Below are 27,648 nucleotides of genomic sequence, written 5' to 3' on the forward strand. Positions count from 1 at the left end.
CTGCAAACTCACCACTAGATGGCACTAAATCCAACACACTGCACCTTTAAATATGTTATCTGTTAACCTTCTATTACAGTCTTAGTATGTTGTCATTTTGTTTGTGTTTTTTTTAACATAAAGTATGAGTCATGTGACTCATTTAGTGAACTAGTGGATCATTTACAACACCTGGAAGGTTGGAATTGTTATGCAGTGCAGCCGCTACGATCAGCAGGTTGTGATGGTTGCCTTAAATAGACTAACTGAAGGTAAAGCTCCTCATTCATTCACTTTAATATGATCCGTCTATTCATGAACCATGAGAGCAGCTTAGCAATAACAGACAAAATGTACAGTAATAAAACTCCCTCCTCTAACTGTAAACCTCCAGTTGAACATCAGTCCTTTCTCTCATAATCACTCAGTAATTACTTCCCATGTTTTATTTTGGGTTGGAAATGATCCCAAGTTAAAAAGAGAATGTTCATCAGCCAGGCAGCGTTGAAAATCCTCTCATTAGTTCTTCCTTTATCGCTGAAATGATTAGATTATGTTTGGAGAAAGTTCCAAGAGGGTTAAACAAGCTCGAGATGTAGAATTAGAAATTCCTCTGCAGTCTGGAGGAACCTTTTCAATGACATCATTTAAATCGGATAATTAGTCTAAATGATTAACTTAATTGGACTAATTTGGTTCATTATCTTCCTTTCACAGATTGTTTGTCATTGGGGGGGGGGAGATGTTTTTCGTCCCAGATGTGTTTCTCATTGATGAAAGAACCTTATAGACAATTGAATGCGGTTAACACACACATTTAAACGGAGCATTAAAAGGAGAATTCATCTAGATGCTAAATGAGTAGATTACATTCATTTGCTCAGTTATCTGTGATATATCCAGTAATCGCATCTAATAGTAGTTCACATCTAATAATTGCTCTATAATTACAATCTATTATTTTATCATAATTATATTTTTCCATCGCATGCTTCTGAATTATATACATTATACACAAATCATGTTTATTTTCTTTTTTGTAATGACACCAACCGTAAATTGACTATTTTTTGTATCTATAAGTAGAAACAAGAAAGTTTTGGTTATATTAGATACTTGAAAAAGTAAAAATGTTGGACAGTCTCCCTAAGTACTGTAAAAACCGGTGTCTAAGTCGCAGTCTGTTTTGGGGGGTGTCATGCTGGGGAAAACGCTTTTCTATTAAAGACTGTTTTTTTGAATGCACCAGTACCTTTTCATTTATAAACACATATGTTTATACTTCAAAACTTTCTCAATTTAATTTAATTTTAAACACAATCAAAACACACATACTAGGTTAATGGTTAATGGTTCAGTAATGATTAGCTTAACTGAACTGGACTGGTTTATTAACTCTGACCTTGTTCGGGTTAGGCTGAGTTTCAATTAAACCTTTTAAAAGAACACTTTAACTTTACATATTTAATACAGTGTGTACCTGTGTGCTTACTGAGTCCCAAAAACTCTTCATCAGAGCTGTTGCTGCGCGCAAATAGACTACAGCACCCGAGACGCGCTTATACACATCGCGCTTCAACATCAGTTTGGTCTGTAAATACTGAAACATCACAGCAAGTAGTGTCTGAAATATTTCTGATCAACACACAATCATTTTTCTGTTCAACATACAGCATTAAGGGGTCATCAATAGTCACAGCGCATGCTTCACACCGCTGTTTAGGCTATAGGACGTTAAGTGTGGACGCTCACATCATTATCTTTAAAGTTATAGTTATTGTTCTTAGCGTGGACGGCCTTTTACATTTTACCTTTAATCATATCCAGATCTAACCTCTCTCTGTATTTAACTGCTGTATAGGATACACTGGTGTATAAGACGCACCCCACTTTTAAATGACAAAATAGTGCGTTAAAGGTGCATCTTATACACGTTTTTTTTTTTACGGTAGTTTATTTAAGTCCTGACAGACTTGTATAAGAATATCATACTTGTGTTTTAGTACTTGTATTTTACATTTTCCAGGGTGCAACATTGAGATCACTTAATTAACCTTTTTGATTTGAGTGCATTATAAAGGTAAAATCTTGACAATCATGTTGTTTGTTATAGGATTCATTGAAAGTCAGTTAAAGGTCTCCAGTGGAATGTTTGGCCATTAGTTGCCACAAAATGTTGTCCCTGTCTTGTTCGTATCTCATGCATTAGCACTTAGCAATGCAACTAAGTAATGGTGGATTTAAAATATTGCATGTTTTATGAGGAAGTAAATCCCAACATGTTTCTGCAGCCTCAAGGACAAACACAGGGTAGCTTTTTAAAGCAGCATTCATTAAATTTTCAGACACTGGGGGGCAGCAAAACAAGCTGCAAACATAATTTTGGTCTACTATCACCTTGTAAATTTGTTATGGTGGTTTGCCTATATACACTTAGGTGGACAGAGGGCAACATTAACATTCATGTGGAGTTGTGTTTCATTTGATGAATGAAAATCCAACATTCACTCCCTAGCGAGTTAGCTTGTTGCTACGCTTTGTCAGTGGGTACTTTGGTGTTGGGCAGGTTGTGTATTGTGGATTTTTCTGATCTTTTTTTTTTTTTGCTGAAAAAGCTTTATGCTGAAACTTGATGTGAGCAAAATGTGCATATATTGCAAGAAGCTTAGAATCTCTTTAGAGCTGAGGGGAACTGTAGAATTGGATGATAACTCTGTGGGTTCGTAAATATGGGCAACCCTGTTCACATTACATATAATCATTCAATCAATTTCTAACAAAAAATATTGAAAATGCTCCTTTAAACGTGAGGAATCTCAGACAAAGTAATATTTAACAGCATCTCCTCTGTAGGAGTGAAGCCTCACATACTGAAGGAAAAAACAGATTTAAGTAAAGGACAGAACAATGTCCAAATAACCCCAAGCCACTGATGAAAGAGCAAGCATTACAAAACACATGGATATCTTGAGGCTTCTCATTTGGCCCCATCATATGTAGCCACCATAGAGACTAGCGCTAGAAGTCCTTAGAGCAATCATTCTGTGCTATGTTGATGGGCTGTGCTTCTGCTTGCTCCAGTTAGCTCTTGCCTGCAGCTCACCACAGAAGTCTGCCTAATTCCAAACATCAGTGTAAAAAAATTGGCCTGCGCTGCCATTGAATCCCTGTTTAAAGAGACAGGGATGATTGGACGGGAATGGTGGGAGACAGTGGAAAATAAACCTACTCAAACAACTATATAAGAAGAAGTCGCTACCTTTTTAAACGAAATTGGATGGAGGGAAAACGAGACGCAACACACTGTGAAGATTGACTCAAGATTGCAGAGCGGGGTGTAGACTGTAGACTCGGAAAGACAAACAGATTGTGAACACAGAGGAAGAAAAGAAAAAGCTGCAGACTTCCTCTCCATCTTTCCATCACCACCTACACTGCACAAAACCTCCAAGCTACTGGTCACTATCCAGGGAAACACTGACATGTTCAACCCTCAGAGTAAATGAGTCCAGTCTACTACATAAACCTAAATCCTCCTCATTAAAACATGTAACCAATGACATGACCAATGAGTGTAAGGGTGCAGTATAATATTTTAATGATAACTTATAAACCCTAAAGTATATGTTTTTGTGACATATATGTAAAGTCCATCCTATCATGGCCTGATTAAGTGTTACGTTACAACTGTATCTTTTTTTTTTTCTATTTTTACCATACCAACCATATCTATAATTGATCTATTCATCATTTGACCTTATTTTCCATTGAACCTTTTTATGTTTCCCGAAAAAAATATCCGACAGATTACATAAATAAATGAAAGTACAGATTGCCATCATGGACCAATTTACTTATTCTAAGTCTGTACTGAAATTTACAGTTGCTACCTTGGACAACTGTTCTGGTTAATTACTCACTGTGGTATAGAACTGATTGATTGAGTCCAGGAGTTCACTCAACAAATCCTCTATAAGCCGAATAAAATAATTTATGAGCAAACCACACATGGCAGAGGAAACTAAGAATGAGTGTAATCAGTCTTTGAATAGAAAAAAAGATTGATAATGTAGTCCAGCTGATAATATCATGACAGTCATGTTTCTGCACTGCTTGATATGAATGTGTCCATGACTACAAATTTGGGCGGGTGATACTTTTCACTGAGTTCCATTGTGGATATTTGAAAGTAGATAGCAATTACACATCACATAATAATAATAATGAAAACAGTAATTCAGTAGTTCAGTCCAACAACAAGCAGCCTATCTGAAAAGACCAAGATCCATCAGCGAAATGTGTTTGGGGCTCACTGGGGCTCTCATATGCTGTTTCTCCTAATTTAACTTTTTAAATGTTCAAAAACATCGTCGTATACTATATCTGCAAATGTTTTCTTTTTTTATTTCTCAAGAGGGGACAGTAGCAAACAAATTAGGGTATATTTTCTCTCAGCCATTGTCTAGGCTGAAGGGGGCACGGAACAGTGACCAGAGGGCACCAAATGGACAGCAGGTGGTGATAATGCTCTCATAAATGGAAAAAAGAGTCTTTAGCTAGTACTGTATTCATTTTAACACGCAGGGTCACAGTAGCAATACTATTGCTGTCAATCCACCATCACTTCTGTTTGATACCTTTAGACTAACATTAACCTCGAAAAGACTCGAGGTACAAGATTAGTTTTGCAAGGTACATGTTTGACAGGCTATCATAGCAAACGTTATTAGCCTTAACACTGCTGATGAACTTTAATAAACTCACTGCACAATACCTGCCCAGCATCAATCAGTAGAGAAAGTTGGTAATAAACTGGTGAGCGTAGTGGAACATTTTACAGCTACAGAGCCAGCCTCAACCAGATGATACATCCAATTTAAAACCTACAGGGAGAGGGTGCACTGACTGATGTATCCATCTATCCAGCAATATCATTTTACATTGACACAGAAGCTGCAGTAGGTTCAATGAAGAAAAAAGAAATATCACATCTTAATACAACCTGAGTCTCATCTACTTTTGGTGCCATTTTTGTGGCTAATTTTCTGATTCTGACACAAGAAAATGGTGCCCCTGCTCCCTATTCCCACTCCTGACAACAAATCAAAAATCAATTGTTTGATTGCTGAAAAGATCTGAGACATAGGTTGCAAAAAGAAGTTGAGGTCTAGAATCAGGCTCTCCAGGTGAGGAATTGAAGCTTTTAAGTGTGTCAGAGGTCTTACCGGCTGCCAGCTGTTGCTCAGAAGTGATAGAGAAGAAAGGGGGCATGAGGACATAGGAATGATCAATTGTCCAGGAATGGTACATCTCTTGCAATTACATGAGATGAAGTAATTGTAAGAGATGTAAAGGCTTAGGCTCTTCTTTGTTGACATTTCTGTGTAGGACATTAGTGTCTTTGCAGTGGGATGCTGACATTTTTGGACTTAAATGCTGTTTTTCTTTAAGAGTTGATGACATTCCCGAAGACACTCATTCTCACTAAAAAACCTTCGGAAATGTAACTGCTCAGTCTTGTTCATGAGTAACACTTACCTCCTCCAGCGGTGAGACAATTTTTAATTATAGAAAGTAAATATGCAGACAGTGAAATTCATCAGTTAAATAACATGTAATTGCCGATAAAGCAAATTTGGGGAGAGAATGAAAAGAATTTCGATGTCGATGCCAGGCCTTTACTCCTCCAGGCTTTCGTACCTCCTTTGTTAATCACAATATCTCCTGGACACACAACAGTAATTACATTTTACTGAATACACTGAAGCTGAAGTACAATAAAGCCCCTTCCATTCATATTTCCCTGACCTCGGAGAACATTTGAAAATGTCATTTACTCAGCAGAAATGTGCAGATTTACCGGGGATTGTCAAAGCCCACAAATCAATCTGCTCGCAACTATTTGACAAATTAGGCAGTGACCTTTCCCAGATTCACTTTCTGATTTCGATCGTCGCTCGGATAAGTTTCATCTCGTCAAGTCTGCATCGAAACTGACAGCTCTACTCCTATGAATCCTATGCATTAATCAGACAAAGGCACGCTGTCTTATTCAGTGCTTCCAAAGTACAGAACAGACGTGGCTGGTTTATCTTGAAAACGTCCAGGTCTAAACTTGTCTATTCATCTCACTGCTTCGTCAGTAGAAGTGAAATGATTGCAACTATGTCAGATTCATGTGTTTTATATGCTTCTTGGGCTTGGTCAATAAGTCATTATTGAGAAAATCTTAAACCTCCTTACACAGTCAGTAGGTAATTCCTTTCTGCATAATACTCCACTAGTTTCCCTGAGGACTCTTTACCTCTGCTGGTTACTCCACTCTTTTCCACTAAGCAGAGGTGAGCTGAGCCTTTGTTTTGTGGCTGTGGGAAGCCACAGTAAGCAATAAATTTGCTCGCAGATAACAGAGTGGAAAGTTATGGTTTACCAATAACTCTGCAGTTTATTGCTTTCTATGGTGGGGCTGTATTTAGAGGTTGCTCCTGCGCCCTATGCTCTGCAATAGACTCCACATTCCCTTCACAGTCAGACCCTTATTAATTTATGCATTAACTTGGAACAGGTCCAGCTTGAAATTTCCAGTGGCATCCACTCATCGGTGCAAGCTCAAATGATACCACAAGTAAGTAATTGGATGGTGTTAGGAATACCATTAAAAACTATAAAGCGACTGGCAGAAGCAGGTCAACAATCAATCACTCTTGCTTCTCCGCAACCAGGCATCCACCGACATGAACACGTTTCATTACCTTTGAGTTATTTTTAATACAAATTTGCCTCTATTTGTGTCTAGCCCATTATAAGCCTACAGTAATTCAATATATTATTTGGTTTTAACCCCATTGGAAACAAAGCAGCACAGTATGACTTTGCATTAAGATAGACTGTAGCCCTTTGTTTCATGATCATTAAATTCCCATTTTACACATGCCCTCCATTTTCTTTTTTTAAAATCATCATCATCATATGGCCCAGTGCTGACTGATACTGACTTCTGACTTGTACTACACTAACTTCCTGTTCTATTTTTACTGTAACTTTCCACCTGGGCCATTAAAAGTTACACAGCTTTTATTCAGAGTCTGGGGTTCAAATCATATGTTGGTATGGTTGAAATGTTACGTTATATTGTTGTCAGCTAAACTTAAGTGTATGTATAGTATTATAAATGGCACTACAAAATGATTAAATGCAGACATTGTTTCTAACTATGTCTGGTACAAGCCATGAATCTGAAGAAATGCACAAATGCTGATATTTGCATGACACGCCTCATGTGTGAAATCGCTTATATCACATTGATTATATTTCAGAGTAGCCTAACTTATATAACAATAATGAAATGTATGTCATGAATAGCTCAGAAATAATAGTCAGTACCCATGATTGAAAGTTGTCTTCCACTTAACACGCATGCCTGCACCAGTTTTTGTGTTTCGCATCACATCAGGTACATTCATGCTTAATTTCCTGTCAGTCCCATGTGCACAGGAAAATAATTTAAATGCTGCACAGGATTGAAATGTTGAAAGGCAATTACACAATGCAAATACATTGAATTGGTTCTGTCATAAAAATACTGACCGTAAATTGTATCAAATATGGGGTTTGGTATAATGAATATGTTAAGGATTATATCTTTAAAGGCCATCTTGGGAGGTGAAGACATTTTCTAATTACAGGAGTATGACCAGCCTATCAGTTGTACTGAATAGTGTGATTGAGAGTTTCACACTAAAGGCCTGTGGTTGTTCATGGCATGCTGGCAGGCCTCAGCAGATAGTCATTGATCATGTTTACTCATGTCCTCTACATTAACCTGCAAGTAATGACACCCATTCAGATCAATGCTTCTGACTGCACCGTCTGCAAATGGATCCTGTGGTTAGAAGCCAGTGAGCCTTTGCAGATGACACTCAAGGCCCTTGTACATTTATTGCATCGTTTACTCCAGACTATTCTGTTTGATCCAAACCACAATAACAGGTGTGAAACCTTTCCCAGACCACAGTCCAGACCAAATAGCCAAACCACGGTTTGACAAAAAGAGATGGTGTCGGTCTGGATCAAACTGAACCACGGTTTAGTTTTGGATGGTTTGGACATGATGATACTTGGGGCCCTTACACATCTACCTTGTTTACTCCAGACTCTTCAGTTCGATATGAACCAAAATTACAGGTGTGAAATGTCCCCCAGACCACAGTCAGGACCAAACAGCCAAACTTTGGTCCAACGAAAAGAGATGGTGTTGGTCTGGATCAAACTGAATCATGGTTCTGTTTTGGATGGTTTGGACTTTCAGGTCAACTACAGGAAGGTTTCCGGCAGGCTATTAGAACCAGGAAAAGAAAAGAATTGAGCAGTAGTAGCACATGGGCAGAGAAGGAGACAAAGTTTTTAATTGAAATATAGTCTGACAACGTTATAGAAAGTCAACTGGAAAAAAACTCATAAAAATGCTGACATGGCTTTCGGAGGTATTTTCGGAGAGGATGATAAAGAGAGGATATACGAGGACAGGAGAGCATGGCACCTGAAGATAAAGAAATTGCAGTATATCTATGATAATAATATAATATAGTGGCAACGAAATGAATCTGGTCATTAATTTTTTCCCATTAATTCAAACGGAGATAGAAGGCTATCTGGTGCATTGGCAACACGCCATTTTCAGACACAGACCTGTCTACAGACCAATCAATGTCAGGTGTATGAAGACGAAGCCTAGGTAGTTGATGATGACAGGATGTAGGTATGTCATGTACAGTTCTTTAGTGTGCTTATAAAATACAAAGTGAAACCAAAACTAAGTAATCAAATGTACACAATGTAACAAAAACACGAAACTCAGTTTGGACTGTCAGGTGTGAACAAGGCCCTTAAAGAGAAAAACACTTTACTTTACTTTAACATTTACTTGCTTTCCTTTCACTTTCAGTCCTGCCAAGCTTTCCTCATTTGTCCTTGGATTTATTCCTCTAATAGGGGAGCCAGCATGCCTTCTGCCTGAGCTTGTACATGCACATTGCAGCCAAGCTCCGCGGCTGGCTCGACCGCCTGGCCTTGAATGACTTCCTGTGTGGGCTGGGTTGAAGTCTTGGTCAGGACTGCGATCAAATGCCAGCGATAACTCAACCCAAAGTGAAGTTTGACAGTTTGGTTTTGACCTTCTTTACTTAAATGGCTTGCACTTGTATCTCTTGTTAACTTGAAAGCAGCAGCTGCACATACAGTATATTAGATGATCTATAGATTGCTTTGCGTGCAGCATATGTCGTCCCATTCGGTGCTTCTAACTATCGTGTGGGCATTGATACAGCTAAGTACATGCGGAGAAGAAGAAGAAAAAAAGACTGCCTCCAGGCTCCCGGGGGTACAACGCTTGATCATCTCATTAGCGTGGTGTTGAGACAAGGTCACGACCAGCGTGATTACAATTTACATTCCTGTACGACGCCTTGGCCTTAACAGACGTGTCAACTTCTTCCTCCTTGAAAGGCTGCTCGTCTTTTGTCTTATCATCTATCTCATTTTCTATCTTCACTTTAAACACTGTCAGTTTCTCTTAACGCTGATATCCCGCACAAATGTATTACACGTATAATGCTTGGCGTTCGCCGGAGCAATTTACACAGCGCTTTGATGATACAGAAGGATATGTAGGCAAATAACAAAAGAGGGTCAATGTCAGTCCTGCAGTGTTTGTCTGTGTTGATTAAGCTGTAGTGTGAGGTAGGTAAGGTGGTCTGAAGGATTGCCTCTTTTTTTTTTTTCATCATAGCCTTGTCTAATCACCTCTAATCAAATGCAAATGATGAGAATAGGGAATCTTTAATTCTGAATAATGGGAACAAAGGGAGCGATGGGAGAAAACATAAGAGCTTGTTAGTTACCACGACTGGTTTGCTCTTCAGGCAGGTCCTAAGGGGGTTTCTTTTAATCTAGCATCGCCTTGGGCAACAGCTACCCGGCCCTAAAGCATCCAAACTGGATGAAATTAAGCAAAATCAATGAGCCTTAATTCTCTTTGAGAAAGTTGACAAATCATTTTTTTCCTCTGTAACCACAGCTGGATATATGTTATTTTAAATTCCTTTCTAGGGCTTATTAAACAATTAGCCAACCAACCAACTCTTGACAATGCCAATTTGAATAATTTATTTACAGCGATCTGGCAGCAATATTCCTTTTAGTTCAATTGATCACACATCTAGACTACATACAGTAATAGAACAATTTCAAAGCAATCTAAAATGATGACATGGCAGAGATCCTTCCTTATTTTTTCTGAAATCATTTTGCATGTTCCAGGAGCCTCTCCACAGTGTGAAGTCTTTAATACATTAAAACTCCCGATTCGAACACAGCTTGAGGAAAAATACATGTATCTCTGGGCCGTGGCGGCGCCTTCAGCTGTTCTCACAAACTTCAGGGAAGTTGATAGTCTACCAAGTGGCTTTTTATTCATCACCTTGTAGGAAACAGCGAAAAGAATTGATACACGGGATTAAAATTCATATATTCATTCTAGTTTGTTCAGATGATCAGAATGGGGATTTTACTTTTAGGTGAGTAACCCAGTTTTGAAGTTGAAACAAGGTTGTTGTTGAGCTTTTTCATTCAGCGCAGGGAGCACATCACACACCTAGAGCGATGTTCCATCTGTTATCAGCAGGACGAGTGTCCCTGAATTTCTTTTCAATAATTGTGTCAAGTGTTATCTCCCCCCTTATGACAAAGTGCTAAACAGTGATTTATTACCTAAATTTACATTCTTACCAGGCACATCACTCCTTTTTAAACCTTTGAAATCTTTTCACTGCTCATACTGCACATACAAACACACTCACTCAAACATCCACATGGAGTTTGGCATGCACATCTGTACACATGCATCCATCTCCACACATACTGTATGTTTACACTCCAGTTTTTTCATGTGCATAATTCATAGTAAAATGCAACAGTGCACTGAAGATGAAGGCATGCAGCTCTGTCATACTGCATTACATCACCCAAAATGAGTTTTGCATAATCATTCTGTACATTTCATCTTTTTACATGCATGATTTTTAATGCTTATTCCCACTAAGTACCCCCCTCTTAATGTCTTCCTTAAGCCTTTCATGTCTTGAGATGCATTAAAAGCTCCACACTTGAAAGATCAGCCACTTAATTGCAATAATCTTCATGCACAGAATCCATCCGAGATACCGTGGAAGAGAAAAATCTACAAGTTGCAAAAAAGTAGGTTAACAACCAATTAGGAGCCAGCAAATAGCTGCAGATCAAGGCAGAGACTCGCTGTGAGTCCAAAAGGCTGCATCAAGCTCAAAAAAAGGAACAAAACAAAGGTGACAGGTGTGCGTGGATCAAACAAAACAGGTATAAGAAAGTGCAGGAAGTCACAACACATTGACACATCGAAACTTCCTCAGCATTCCGTACCAAGCTGTGCAAAACATTACACGTCCAAAAATAATCTGCTCCAATGGAATCGAAAATAGATGGGTTTTTTTTTTGTTCTGTTATGGCAAGAAAAAGGAGAAATGTAATTTTAATCATCTACATTAGAGGTATATGTTTAAATCTACAGCTTCTGTACATTCTAATGAAGACTGAGAGAAATCAGGCTAAATGAGGCCACAGACAGCTGATTGTTTACCCACTAATAAGCAGCTCAGATTGGTGGAGATCAGCATGCAAGATGTGTCAACCCCCCCTTAGAGACGCACCTCTGACAGGCCTTGATCAACTTTTGATCCCAATGAAGACATATTATTTTTAGGTATGTGACAAGTACCTTAAAAACCCTGTTCCCTTCACTTTTATATTAGCGATATATAAGCACGAGTGGTGGATTTTTCCAAAGGAAGATGTGACAGGCAAATCCAAAGAGAGAGAGAGAGAGAGAGAGAGAGAAAGAGAGAGAGAGAGAGAGAGAGAGAGAGAGAGAGAGAGAGAGAGAGAGAGAGAGAGAGAGAGAGAGAGAGAGAGAGAGAGAGAGAGAGGGAAGCGTTCCTGGCTCAATGTTCCCCCCCAAGAGCCTGACAGTTTGAGCTCTTTGGAAAACGTTGGCAGGTAAAAACTTGTTTACATCATTATATGTGTGTGTCTCCTCGGTGCGTGTCTTCATTATGGAATGAAGTTATTTATTAAAAAGTAAAAACGGTAAAAAAAAACAAACAATTCAGTTTCATTAAGTGCCTCTGCGTTGGCGAGAAACTCTATTTTCTTTGTCTTTTGGCCTGTAATGAAACAGTGTAAAAAGATCTGTCCCCCAGAGAGGTCTGCTCTCACGTGATTACAAAAATTATATGTGAGAAAAACAAATAGTTCATAAAATGCCCCGCAGAACATGAACCCAGCACATATCCTCATGGTGGTGGTAATAGTGTGTGTGTGTGTGTGTGTGTGTGTGTGTGTGTGTGTGTGTGGAGGGGGCTTCCAAATGCGTGCTAATAGTCTGCGTTTCATATTTGTTTATTCTGCCTTCTCGAGCCCCAGGAAATGGTAATTGTTGTTTGTATATGCATGTTTGAGAAGTTTGATCCATGATGATATTTTCTCTCCCTCCATCCAAGGACAATTACCAAACAGTACAGGAGATAACAGTGTTTGCTAGCAGCAAAGGCAGACTTTTGATTAAAAAAAGAATAACGGGAGGTGGGACTGAGTGTGCGGGGGGGGGTATTTTAAACACCTAAAGCTGTGCGCAGTCACAGTTGTTTCTGATCCTCACCCGGAGCTGAGACAGATATCACTGCACTTTTTCATTATACGTTTGGTATAAAACTCTTGAATAACCTCCAAGTTTTTATTTCTGTGGAAGCGGGTCAATTGATCGTCCAATGGAGCTCCTAAATAGAACAAAATCGAGGGGTTTCCAATAAAGGATAAAACTGCATCTGATCGTGATGTTGTGATTATGATCTGAAGTATAGCCCTAAATAAGCTTTTAATAATGATAGAAGTAAATAGTGCTGCAAAGTTGTGTTTAGAATTCACTGAAACAGTTGAAACAGGAACAATAATAAAGCAACTTTATTGGAAACCATGGTGCATAATGCTATGATGCCATGCTACATATATAATGTCATATAGCTGTTCATTAATTTCCTTTTTCAAGCTATTTGTCTCCATTATAGAAAAATCCTGTTTCTGAGCTATTTCTCTATTAATTAAGTGAGTATTTTGAGCCCTCCATCTACATGGCATTTAAAATAATTAAACATGTTATATTATTAGTGTAAATTGGGTAGTTGAAAGCATGGACTCATTTAATGATTGTGAAATGATTAATATTACTCAATTAAAGTCATATTAAGTGTCAGTGTATGTATATGTGATATTTACTGTAATGTTTTGGTGTAATTTGTTTTACACATTACTAATATATTTTTTTATGTCCGTGGAAGAAATGGGAAATGTTACACTTACAAAACAACAACAGAAAAAAAACATTTAAAAATAAAAATGTAACGCCTCATATTTTGATATAAAAAGTGGGCTTTTAGGTAAGCCAGATTTTCAATATTCAACCCTGCTTAACTTCAAATTTAATATTAATGTAACATTAATATCTTCAAATACAAATGACACAGAAGAAATACACAGTTTAACACAGTGTATCGTGTGTTGTAAGTTATTCCCCATATCTTTATATAAAAAGAACAGCTGTTCCTCGTCCCTGTCACTTAGCTCACTGTGCAAAATGTAAATTCAGGGAGTTTTTTAAAAAGGTTTGTATACTTGGTGATAACGGCGACAGTCATGTGACAGGAGAGGACATGACTCCTATGTCCCACCCCCGCATTCGGACCGAATGATATGATTGGTCGGAGTTTTCACAGAATATTATGAGAATGGAATAATGATTAGTTTCTATGCCATACCAATACTCCTTATAGACACTCTTGTTGATACTACTCACTTGAGCAATAGCAGGAACCTGGCTCTCTTAAACCTAAATGGAATGGAACCTTAATCTTTAATGATATTTAATAATGAATGTTACATTTTGTGAACATAGTTCCTGTATTTTGTGTTTGTATGATGGTGGTGGCCTAAGACTTTTGCACAGAACTGTATATTTACACTATTTACACATCCACACTGTTGTTTCTGGTGATCTGACGAATCTAAATCCAATATTAATTTACTTTGGGTTTGTTTGTTCTCCTCCAACTACTGTGGGAAATATCAGAGCTACTGAATGCTCCACTCTGATCACCAGCTAGTTGCCAACGTTGTTCATGTGGGCAGTTTGGTGCTTGTTTGGTTTATCAAAGCTCTTTTTTTTTTTTTTAACTAAGAACAGCTCCTAGCTATTATTACCAGAGCAAAAGAACCAAAGAGTAAATATCTGTGCCAGGAAACCAGAACAATGAGCTGAGAGATGATAATATGCTGAACTGCTGCGTTGTTGCTAATCTTCTGTGAGTTCTTCAGTATGAGTAACACCTTTGATTACACATATCATTTGATCCATTGTTGATATGGCTTTTTGGAATAAGCAGCAGGCACTCAGAGCAGGAGACCTCTTGTATTTCACACACTCGTGGCTGATATGTAATATCTTTTATTGCACACTAACAACCAGGATGTGAGACGAATTCATACAGGTGGCACTTACAGCTCAGTTTGAATGTGTAGAGAGTTATGGATTGCAGCTATAACTTGTTATGAAGCAACTTTTCACCTCTTTGTTTCTCTTGTTATTTTGACTTGAGCTAGCAGGGATGTGTGGTGGTAATAAAGCTGCTGTTCCAAGCTCCTTTGGCTGTATGGCAGTCAGTGGATATCAGGATTTCATCAGTGGTCCTGTTTTCATTGTTAGATCCTGCTTGATCCTACCTTCAGCTTGGCCTGTAGAAACTTAACATGTACTTTCAATTAAAACAAAAGAACTTCAAGAGTCAAAAAGACATGGAGTCAAGCAAAGTTCAATGCAATATTATATTTACTGTAAACCAGGGCCGGTCCGCAGACCAGGCAAGCTTATTCACCCTTACACTTCTCACATATGACATCAATGATGGTCTTAAGTCCTGGAACAGTTGTAATACATCCATGGCTTGAGTGTACTGCCAAACAATGATATAATACCTTTAACCCTCCTGTTGTCCTCAAGTCAAGGAAGGAAGGAAGGGAGGAAGAAGGCAGGAAAGGAGGAAGGAAAGGATGGAAGGACTGATGAAAGAAGGAAGGAAGGGAGGAAGGAAGGAGGGAAGGAGAGAGGGAGGTAGGGAAAGAATGAGGGAGGGAGGAAGGAAGGACAGAAGGAAGTAAGAAAAGGGGATGGAGGAAGGAAAAAAGGAAGGGAGGAAAGAGAGGAAGGAAAGAAAGAGAGAAGGAGGGAGGAAGGACAGATGGATGGAAGGAAGGAACTGAGGAGGGAGGGAGGAAAGAAGGAATGAATGAAGGAACGAAGGAAGGAAGGAAGGAGGGAAAGAAAAAAGAAGGGAAGGAAAGAAGGAGGGAGGGATGGAGGAATGAAAGAAGGAAGGAAGGGAGGAAAGACAGAGGAAGGAAAGAAAGAGAGAAGGAGGGAGGAAGGACAGACCGAAGGAAGGAAGGAAGGAACAGTCAAAACAGACGGGGTCAGTTTGACCCGGGAGGACGACACGAAGGTTAAGGTATCGACTGAAATAAATCGATACCAAGTAGTATCGAAACGTCTACCGTTAAATGATACCTGCAATCCATCCTTTTTGCACCCAGAGCTAGAAAATATGAATATTTGTATGGACTTGCTCAGCCAATCAACAGCAAGCATTCTTCCATTTAATGTGACATGTGATCGGCCCACTGCCACAGCAGCTACAACCCGTCTGGTGACATTTTATGCAATTTAATGTTTCTATTCACATGATGAGTATCGAATGAAGCATTCAATTGGTATTGGGATCACTTTTAAGGATACTTGGATTGGTACTGGTAGTGAAATAGTGATTCTGCAGATACCTAGTTAAATCCCATAGTGAATGGTTATTTAACTTGATCAATGCTATATTATTAATATCTGAACAGATGAAAAAAATCCCACAATCCATATACTGTACATCTGGAATACCATCTCCACTCTTTTAGTTCATTTTCCATTAAAAAACCCCCACAGAGAATCTTGTAACTCACTATTATAACAAGTGTCGGTGTTATAAAGCCTCTCCATCCTCAGACTGTAACACATCACCACCAGCGACGTCCCGTCTCATCCCGTAGCCTTCTACACTTTGCTGCACATCTTCAAACTGTCAGAAAGGAGCGCACCCGTCTCCCGAGCCCTGACGGAGGGGGAGGAGGGAGGAGGGAGGGAGACAGAGGGGCCTCATCGTAGTATTTACAGTATGAGAAGCCCGCGGGGCCTAATTGGCATGGTCAGTGATGGAGCATATGCACTTTCCAGTGGGAGCCCATCTGACAGGGCCACTCGCTGATGACTGCCCACATAGTCTCCATATGCGGCAGACAGAAGGGCCTGTACGCACGCTGCCCTTCAACTAATGAAGCCAAGTCACCCGGTTTATGCCTCGGCTTTTTTTTCTTCTTTTTTTTTTATATAGAGGACTTAACTCAGAGTCTGGAGCCAGAGCGCTGCCTCACACACAAACACATACACACACACAAACCATGAGGGGCAACAGAGTTTTAAAACTGCTCCCTCACCTTCACATTGACCCCCCCCCCCCCCACCCACACACACACACACACACACACACACACAAACAAACACGCAGCAGAGAGTGACACAGAGATGCTTAAAAACATAATTGCACCATTACCCTCACCTTCACCTATTTGTCTCCCACACACACACACACACACACACAAACACACACGCAGAGCAGAAAGTGGTTTTGAGATGTGAGGGGAGACGGAATGAAGGAGAGGTAGCAGGGAGTGAGGGAATATACAGAGAAAGGGAGAAGCTGCGTGGTGCGAGTGTGAATTCAGCCTCCAGCTGGGCAGCTAAATGGACTTGGTCAGTCATTAGCATGCAAAGGTCTAGTCGGGACATTTAAGGTTATTCATTCCCCAGGCTAATTCTCCCTACGCTGAAAACAACCCGCTCACTTCCTGAATCAATGCCTTTTTTTTCCTCCTATTTTTTACAAGCTGTTGTTGTCGTTCCTGGTGGTTATTTTTCTACAACACATCCTCGACAAGTTTCCAAAAGATCCTCCTGCCTGCCAGCCACGGGGTTGGGCATGAGCCCGCCGCACGTTTTTTATTTTTGTTGTGTTTTTTGAGTGCAGATGTTAGTGCATACTTAATAAGGCTGATCACAGGAGCCCCAACCTCGCAATGTAATTTGGCTACCCAAGGTGCATCTGTTCTGCTTGTACTCACAGGAGCCTCACGCTGGTGGTAGTGTTTCGCAAAGTCACACAAGTCATACAGTGGCTCGGCTGCTGCTGGTGGAAGGTATCAAAGCAGGCCGGGACGAAGGGAAAACGATTGGATGTCGGCCCGCACCGGTGTAGCAAATGAGGTTGTTTGTTTTACTTGGTGCGCTGGGAGATGTCTGAGTGCATCGCCCACCTTTATGGGTCAATGGTTTCATTTTTAAAGAGGTTAAAATGTAAAAAATAAACATATGAATAACTTGCATACAGTCTTTTTTTGTGGACCCAGCATCAAATTTCTGCTTTTAATCAATTTTGAGAGAATATATTAGAGGATTACGGCAAAAATGTCTAAGTGGAGTAACTTGCTGAAATACACTAAATTCTCAATAAAACACCATATCAACTAGTTTGGCATGATCTTACATTATAACTTTTTATATTGAATAAAGGTAATGGAATACTATTGTTCTAAATATTATACAATTATTTGTATAAGTAATTAATTGTATAAGTCCACTTAAATACACTGTAGGTGGATAAAATATTGAATATTTATCATTCTTTTGTGGTTACACCATTTGACGTTTTCAGGAGCATTCAGTCCTAGTTTTGGTTAGAAAATGGTACAAATGTCATTTTAAATTACATAAAACCAACAAACATGCCAACACTTATTTGTCACTGACACAAATATATATATATATATATATATATATATTTATGTATATACAGAAGTTTGCCTGATGGCAGCGAGTGTACGAGCAAAACATTAGGAATTGATGTTTCATCTCTTCTCAGCTGATCATCGTGTCAGAGGTCACCAGCAATGCACAGGAGTCATCAGATAATGGTTAAAGTCAAGAAGAAATAGCCCCCTGGATTTTTCACTCAGTGTTATCAAAATGAAACATAACTCATGAGCAAGAGATGTAAGGATGCTTCACAACTTCACAACAAAAAAAAGACTATATTAGAATGAAACTGCAGCGTTCCCTGTGAAGATTTTTTCGCCTTTTCCGCGTTTTATCCATTTTCAAATACAACTCCAGTCACAGAGTAAATAGATTGTGTAGTTTCCGTGCTGCTTCACTTACTTTTTACGCTCCGAGCGAAATGTGATGTTTCTGCCTCTGTTTTTCCCCCCAAGACTTTGGCTGACCCATTTTACCCTCCCCTCCCCTCATCCCACACACCTTGAGGGTGTTAATGGAATCAGGAGTATTTACAGTGGAGTGTTTAGAATCAGTCTGATATGATTAAATAATGAGTTTTAGACAATTAGGGGGGGGGGGATCACGTTAAGCGATGTAATGTATAGTCATTTGTTGGAGCGTTCAGGAGCTCACATCATCATTGTGGTATGGGTGTAGATCCCTGGTGATGAAATGAATTAAGTTTCATTCTGCATTTCTAAACATTAACATCTCTTCTTACACAATGATTGGTGTCACCGAAGTGAAACTAAATAAGGTAAAAGACAAAGTAACATAGTAGTTATATTTTAACTGATGTTATGTAATTTCAGAGTATAAAGGAATATGAGGGATTTGGTTTTAATGCTCAAAAGTCTAAAGTATCCATAAAGTTAGGTTTCCACCCTCACCCACGCCACAAATGTAAGTATTTATTCTCTCCTCTATGCTCCTCTCACTGGTATTAAAGTGGGTGGTCCACTGTGGGGGGGGGAAAAAAAGTTAAGCTCAGCAACCAGCAATTTTTGTAATTCTGATGACAGCTGTGTTCTGATCAAACCGCTCCCACACAGCTCTGATGAAGCACATTAGCTCTGGTTTCAAACCTAAACTGCTGCTTATGTAGTAAAGAGTGTTTAATCTTTCCTCGCACACTGAAATGTATATTTTATTTTTATTTAACTGTATTTTGGTGTTTTTTTGGGGCGAGATTTTTAAAGCTGATCTCACTTACCCTGAGTCTCTGCATTCTTCTTATTTGAAGGTTAGCTTAGCTTAGCACAATTCCTCCATGCATTTGTAATCAAGCAGCAACTCTTCTCAAATGATCCCCTCCAGATATGTTTTAAGACATATTACAAAAAATACTCAATTCACTATAAATAATTCACTATGCTTGGAATCATAATTACTGATATGGGGTTTCCCTGAGAAAAAAAAAATTGAATTACATTTTGTTTAAATCTACCAATGGGACACAGAATCTATGAATGTACAAATGTTTGTGTTTAACTGCTGGATACAATATGTTTCCTACTTTAAAGAAAACAATCTTATAATAATAAAATAATCTTTATTTATATATCACTTTTCAAACAAATGCTATAAAGTGCTTCATAGGGCAATGAAACAGAACAGATGGCATAAGAGTAGAGACAGCAACAATAACTACTAAAACCAGAACAGTGCCAAATTACATCACCAACAAATAAAATAACAGAATATTACAATTATAACAAATAAGTTACATAAAATCAATTAAAAGTTATACAGTAAAGTCCTTTTATAAACTGGTAAAAGGAAAACAAAACTGATGTGCATACAGACAACATAAATATATGTGTAAAAGTACACATACACACACACCCTCGACATTAGTATATTACAAGAATGCCATCCTAAAAAAGTCGATTTTTAACAGTTTTTAAAATGTTGACACTCATGTAGAATATCTAATGTCCATAGGAAGTACATTCCAGAGTTTTGGGGGCACTGATGGCGAAAGCCCAATCCCCTCTGGCCACAAAGTTGGATCTGGGAACAATGAGTACTTGATTAGAAGATCTAACATCATGTACAGGCTCATAGAATGTTAAGAGGTCTGTTTCATATGCTGGGGACATTTTTTAGATTACTGTAGGCTTCAGTTTCACACTTGTGATGTCACAAATCATGCTGGTAGGTACACATCTTAGACTCAGATTACGGTGAGCTCAGAGAAACTTTCCACTTAAAGCAGATGAATGTGAAAACATCCCTCTAGTGTCAGACTCTGCATATCCATCATTCTGTACAGTGGAGCAGTGAAGGGACTCTGAAAAGCTTAAACTTTGACAGGCTGCCTGAAGAGTGATTTACAAATTTAAAGTACAGCATACGGTCTATAATTCACTTTAAATCATAATTAATGGACTCTAATGGAAATGGACCCATGAAAACCATGTGAACCTTTTAGAAGGAGGCCAATTCTGAAAGAAAAGGGTCTAGTCAGATGGAATCTAAATATACGCTTGCAAGAACACCCAATCCAAAATCAGGTTGAACCAAACAGTGAACAGAAAGATAACTGTAGATGAAAAAAATCTGATGTATTAAAAGTTGAATACAGCTCAACAGGGGTCCCCAGTTGGGTATCGGTTACTAACACAACTGTTTGACTGCTGTTTGTTTCCCTTTCCATCAATTTTGTATTGATACTGTTTACCTTGTTCACCAGATGCTTGATCAATAGTGTGTATTGATTGCAGTGCTTTGTCTTGTTCTGCAGGTGATTCTGATGCTGACCAAATTATTCGACTTCAACCTCAACAGTGTGACTGAGAGTTCATTATGGAGGTAAGCTTGCTGCTACATGATCCCATGACATTTCTAGAAAGCCTCCGGCAGCTATGAGTTTGACATCAAATTGATCAGAGACACTAGTGGACTCAGTTCTATATATTTCTCATGTTTTTTTAATCCTGTGGTTTAAAATGCTCCCGGCACTGCCTTTGAGGAGTAAAGAATCCCAAAACTCACATGGATGTCATAATATGAATTAATGAAACATTCAAAGCTTGAAGAAAGAGGCGAGAGTCAAAGAGAGATCTCTCAAATGACGCATTTGGATAGGCAACGTTGGCCTCAATCGGTTTTTTATGTCTGTGGGCACCAGATATCCCTCACATGAAAGTCACTATCAACACCACTGGAGCAGGCAGTGTTATCCAGCAAATTACCTTAACCAGCCTTGAACACAGCGCAGCCTTGCTTGGAGCGGCAGCCTCGTTTCTGACTCGATTCTGATGTAATTTCGGTAGATGCCTTTTAGGAAGGAATGTGTTCGTATTAATGTCTCATAGAAAGAAACGCATAACCAAAGAAGATTTGCTAAAGTAATTATGAATATGTAATGTATTTTACATCATTATTGTTGTCCATGAAATATATTACCAAAGATATAAAAGGTTCTTGACCTCTGAGGAAGACGGATAAATAAAGGTCAACTACATGACACCAAATTTAAAGAAGAAAAAAGAAGCCTCCTGGTGTTTATGTTCTCTACATGTTTTAACTGAAACAAACTGACGAAATACCATTTGATTATGACACTCATTTCTGCAAATTACATGTAATAAATGGCCATAGTCTGTAGTTTAAGTGAGACAAATGGCTGGTTCGTGATAGATTTTCGTCACCACATTGTCGCAGTTGGCACGATCAGATGTTGCCACTGAATGACATCTTATTTTACTTTAAACACCACTGAAGCTGTTTGAACACTTAACATTTGAAGCTCTGTGATTTTTTGAATGGAGTTTTGAAATTGTAAAGGCTGAAGTCTAAAGCTTTTATGTAGACGATTGTGCAAGTTCATGGAAAATCTGTATAAAAGCATAAAAACTGCAAGAACAAGACTATGCAGAAGATGGTAGATGTGTACAATCATTCACAATACAGATGATGGATAAACTCCAATTGATGCAATGGTACAGCCATAAAACATGGCATCCTGCGTTTGAGTGTTCCTCTTGGTACAAGCAGCATGTAGCTTAAATGAAGTGTTGAAACAGGCTGATACTCATACTGGATGTGATACAGTGACTGTCACTGTGGAAACTTTTGCTTTTGATCAAGAGTTTTCGAAGTTAACACAGGTCGTCCCTAGGTGTTTATACTATATGTTGCTTCAGATCGATGGCATTAACATCCACTTAAGTGCAAGTGGCTGTCGGGCTGTCTAGACTAATTAAGTACTCTAAGGGTGATGGAATTTTAAATTTGTCAAAAAGGTGTACCTGTAAACTAAGGTTTATTTATATGTTTAATTTTCTAAACTTCTACATTTAAGTTTGAGCCTTTAGACTCGTTTGAAAGTGTTGTAATTTATTTCCCTACTTGTAAGCTTGATTTTCTAGAGCTTTACAAAGAGAAAAAGGCAGAAACTCATGTGTTTGTGTTTGTTTTTGTATTGATGCGTTTATGTAACATTTTGTACACAGCGCTTGAAAGGAAAACCTTCCCCTTCTTTCCAGCAGAGTTAAAATAAATCACAAATGAAACATCAACTTAGCCTAAAACGTACCCACATAGGTGTTTTCAATTGATTCCACTTGATTTAGACTCAAACTTGATTCAAGTGTTTATAATATTGGAGGATTTTAACCTGTACCTGGAACTTCACAAACCCACTAGACACAATTTCACAAATCCTCTTAACTCCATATTATAATAGACTTTATCGCAGACACAGGTCCATATAACACAACATACAGTAAAAATAATATAAAAAAAGAGATTCAATAAGAATACAAAAAAAATGCATATTATAAAATATATAAGCTATTCAACCATTGCCGTCTTAGCCTAGACGTGAATCTATAACAGCTTTTCAGAGGGCTGACCAGGGCTTCCATTATGTGGTTCTCTGACTTGTCCAGGCGACACATAAAACTAAACATCAGCTGCCTTAAGAGTGCCTCACAGGTTGGCACTTTAGAGGACACAAACAATTGACTGGCACTATGCCACCTAGGAACACAGAGTAGCAGCCTCATTGCATCATTGTATGCTACTTTGAGCCTCTGCATACTCTTTTGCTTATAGTTAGACCACAATTGGGCAGTATAAAATGGAGTGATATAAGTTCTGAACAGGGAACACTTCACAGAGTCAGAGCACATAGAAAACTTCCTTATGAGCATGTTAGCTTGAGAATAGATTTTACAGAGCTGTCGATGGATGTCTTTGTCATCCGTCCAGTCATCGGATATGACATGACCTAGATATTTCATTTCCTCACACACAGCAAGAGGACTGTCAGACAAATAAAAGGTTGGAAAAGTTGATTTCTTGTCCCCAGCGCTTCTAACTATCATAATGTGGCTTTTCTTAGAGTTATACTTTATGTAATAATCAAGGCCATATTGAGAGCACACCTTCAACATCTGCTGCAGCCCAGCACTATACGGACAGAACAAGACCAGGTCGTCTGCATACATAAGATTATTAACTATAGTGTTGCCCACAAGACAACCAGTTTTTAACCTATTTAACTGATTTGATAATTCATCCATATAAACATTGAATAAAATAGGAGATAAAATTCCTCCTTGTCGCACTCCGTTACTAACACAGAATGGAACAGTCCCATTTGACCTGAAACGTTTGATGGCATACCAAAACACTCAACTTCTCACTAAAAATGTAGGGGTACCTTTATCTAACAATTTTACAAACAATTTCTCGTTATTAATTCTATCAAATGCCTTGGACGCATCAATAAAACATAGAAATACAGATGAATACAGGCTTGTGTACTTTAATACAATCTCTTTAAGAGCATAGATACACCGGTCAGTCCCATGTTGGCATGTTGTTGCTGGCTAATGCAATAGGCCGATAATTGTCAATACTATTGAGATTACCAGCCTTGTTTTTAAGCACAGGCACTAATATTACAGACATTATAGTGTTGGGCAGAACACCATGAACCAGACAACCAGTAAAGCACATAGAAAGCAAAGGGCAGAGTTTATAGATGGCATATGTTCTGCAGTAATGCAGTCCATACCACAGGCTTTGTTGTTGTCCAACATGTTGATGGCATCAAAGACATCTGCTGCCCTAACTATCATATCTGCAGAGAGACCAGTATGTTCATGATTGATTCTAACTGGGTTACTTTTAACACAATTAAAAAGGTTACAGTAGTGCTCACGCCAAAGCTCAGCTATTTGTTCTGGACTACTAACACCTTCAATATCAGATGGTAGGGGAGTTTTATTGTTATTCATGACTCTGACCTCTTTCCAGAAGTCTGTAAGGTTGTTATTCTGTAGCTTTCTGGCAAGTGAGCCTGCTCTCATCAAGTGCATACTTAAATCTAACATTTGTGCGTTTTTTCATCTCTAGCAATACCCCCTGTTTAGGCCTACCTGCCTCTGCCCAGAGTCTAAAGGCCTCTCTTGCCTCACCGTACTGTTCAGCCACAAACTCATTCCACCCAGGTCTGATGTTGGGTACCTAACATTTACTTTTACAAAAGGGTTCACTGGAAGCACTGAGACATTTCACAATAACATCATACATGTCACAGAGTTTTTCAGCATGTTGCACATCCTTACAATTCATATCTGTGCACATTAGGGCCTCTTTAGGCAATGCAATATTATTTAAAAAACTGTCCGTTAGCAGTGAGTATCCAGCCAAATCCTCTCCACTCAGTTTTGACCAATCCAGTTTACTTGAGGAAGCAGCATTATTATTACTGGACAGCAGGGGGACATTCTCAATATTTAACATTGCAGCAATAGGCATGTGATCAGAGATGGCAAGTTCATAACATATCTCCACATTTTCCAGTGAGGCATGAGCATCAGCTGTATTAAGTGGCATCATACTTATTAAGAGACCACACAAATACCCTGCTGCTGGAGTTTTTGTCCTTGACTTTAATGATCACTGTCCTGTCAAATGTGTCAGAGACTCCACAATCCCTAAATTGAAATCAAAAAATTATCACCACAAGAAATTTTAATCATCATGATTTTGTTTTATTAATGACAGTTACGCCACTTATAAAACATGTAATTATAAACAGGTAGAGTCCTTGGTTGTCAACGCAACTCTCCAATGCCATCCACAACAGAGACAAAGCCTGATCCAAGGCTAGATCCAGCAGCATCCCTGAGGACTAGTAAATATTTAGACAACAAAGAAATATCTGCACCAGTATGATTAGGAAAGCTAAATCAAATTATTATCAGGATAAATCAAAATGCAGGTGTAGCAGGCACAGATTTTTGTTTTACGCAATATGCAAATTCACTTTCCTTAAAAAAAGTAAAGTAAATCATTTTTTAAATACATTATGATATGTGCTGTTGTTTCTTACAGTACTTTATTCTAAGGGTCCCCAGAGACCCCAAAAACTATAAACTGCTAAATATGTAGGTAGGATTATGCTTAAAAAAAACAAGAAATATAATGACTATTATTTGACTGACATTCAGACTAATTAATACCATACTGAGGTCTTGCATTATTGCTTTGTATCAAATTAAGACACAAATAAAACTAAAACTTGATCAAGTTTAGTCAAATGTATTAAAGTATAAACTCACACTGAAGAAAACAACTGGGAATTGACCATATAAATTAGTTGCAGCTAAAATCACTTGTCTTTGTGAAATAGATGGATTAAACTGTTCATTTACCTTTCTCAAGCTTCATAGATGTGCCTCCACATTTTCAGAGTTTGGTGTTTTATGGTGATTTGGGAGAAAGTATGGGGATGTATGAAGCTACAGTGACAGATAACAGTGAGTCAGTCAACATGTTTTTTGTGTTTGCTGCCTCTTGCTGCCTTACCTGCCACACTGAATACAGTAGCTTCATTTATTTTACCTACTATGATAATAAAACCATCTGCAACATCCACACTAATATTGCATCATCAAATCATTCGCAAAGGCAGCCAATCAAGACACTTTTGGATGATTTTGGAACGAGTATGTCATTTTAGTCAGTTTATCTCAAACCATGAGAAAGAACCTTTCAGTGAACTACTCTTTGGGATTTTTGATAGCAATCTTGACAGGTTTACTTGAAGTTTGATGAATGTAGAGCTGTGTCAAATTGAGGATGGTATTTCAAGATTCTTTCCTCCATTGCCCCTCATGGAGGAAAAAGGCAGCGGGTTCATAGAGCAAACAATTCACGGTCCTCTACAGAGGCTGTTGAAAGGCTTAACCTCCCACCCACAGATATGGTAAATGTACCATTATATGACTGCACTTACCTCATAGCAGCCCCACTGAGGCTATTGCTCTGTGTCAGTGGTGATGGTACAACATTCCCTCCGTAATGGTGCATCTACTACTGACGCTTCAATCACGTCATTGTTAATCGGATACCTTGAGAAAACAGAGGTTCTACTAATGGGTGGATGATTAAAGGTACATGTTGATAAGCAGACAGAATGACAGAAAGACAGATGAGTGAACAGATGATGCACATTTTGAGAGAGTGAGGAGGATAATGACAGTTTAGAACATTAATGGGCAATTTAAAGATGGGAAGACAGAGCAGCAAAAGCAAGAGATAGCTGCTGCATTTAGGGGTTGTCAATTGTTCCAGAAATCCAACACTCCTCGGGGAGAGTTTGAAGCTTAAACTGGGCATCTCACGTCTATCGTGAACCCAAATAACAGCATGAGGTAACAGCTTGTAACTTTTCTACCTAGAAATCAGGTGACATGATGTGAGCTCGCACAAGTCTGTCAACCTGTCTGTCATTGATTTATGCTAAATGACATTTGAGGTGAAAGACACACTGGTAACAATTTGATATAACTAGGTAAGTTTTCGCTCCTGTTACAGGCTTATAGTTGCTCATGTTCTGCAAGGACCTAGAAGCAAGACCTGAAGCAGGTCCATATCCAAATCTTTAAAACCAGCTGAACATAACTGATCAACTGTCAAGACAAATAATAAGTAATAAGAAATGAAACCAGTTTCGTTAAACCATACAAAACAGTAACCAGCAAACAATAATTAGATACTTTCAGCAACACATACATGTAGATTTTCATGAAGATTGGTTCAGGCATGGTGGTTTAGTTGTGATTGGATAATTGGATTATTGTGGTTGTGGACGGTGGAAAACATGAATGAACTCTCTGAAAGTGGGCGATGATGTAATTCTGATACCGGTCACTACACTCTGACCTCATAGTATAGAGTTGCTTTATTTCCTTCATCCCTGACCATTAGCTCTCCAAGCGAATGCAAAGCTTTACGCAACAAAATTGCCCAAACATGTCAGGCCCAGACTAAGTATAGTAGGTTTGGTAGCAGAAATCCAAAGAAGTCCAGACGGAAATTTGATCAAATTGTAGATGGTCAAGCCATTCCACACAGCGTCAAAGGAAAGTAAGCACACGTAATGTGCATTTGCTCATTTGAGGTGAGGACACAGGTAAAAACCACAGAATCAAACTGAAAAAGTCATGCTGATCTCAAAACCGTAAATTTGCATTATAAACATAAGGAGAACACAAGAACATGACTGTTTATTAAGTTAGTTGTTTGTAGCTAGCTGATAGCTAACTACAAACAACTAACTAAATAAACAGGAA

The 27,648-nt window shown here is 38.6% G+C and overlaps 1 protein-coding gene across 1 annotated transcript in view; it reads left to right on the plus strand.

The window, feature by feature from the left end:
• LOC133988371 (VPS10 domain-containing receptor SorCS1) overlaps positions 1 to 27,648 on the plus strand; it is a 177,171-nt gene that overhangs the window by 60,573 nt on the left and 88,950 nt on the right. Inside the window, 1 exon segment of the mRNA XM_062428007.1 lies at positions 20,796 to 20,863. Within this exon segment, the coding sequence (XP_062283991.1) occupies positions 20,796 to 20,863 (68 nt within the window).

Source organism: Scomber scombrus, chromosome 2 (assembly GCF_963691925.1).
Source record: "Scomber scombrus chromosome 2, fScoSco1.1, whole genome shotgun sequence".
NCBI classification, from domain to species: domain Eukaryota; kingdom Metazoa; phylum Chordata; class Actinopteri; order Scombriformes; family Scombridae; genus Scomber; species Scomber scombrus.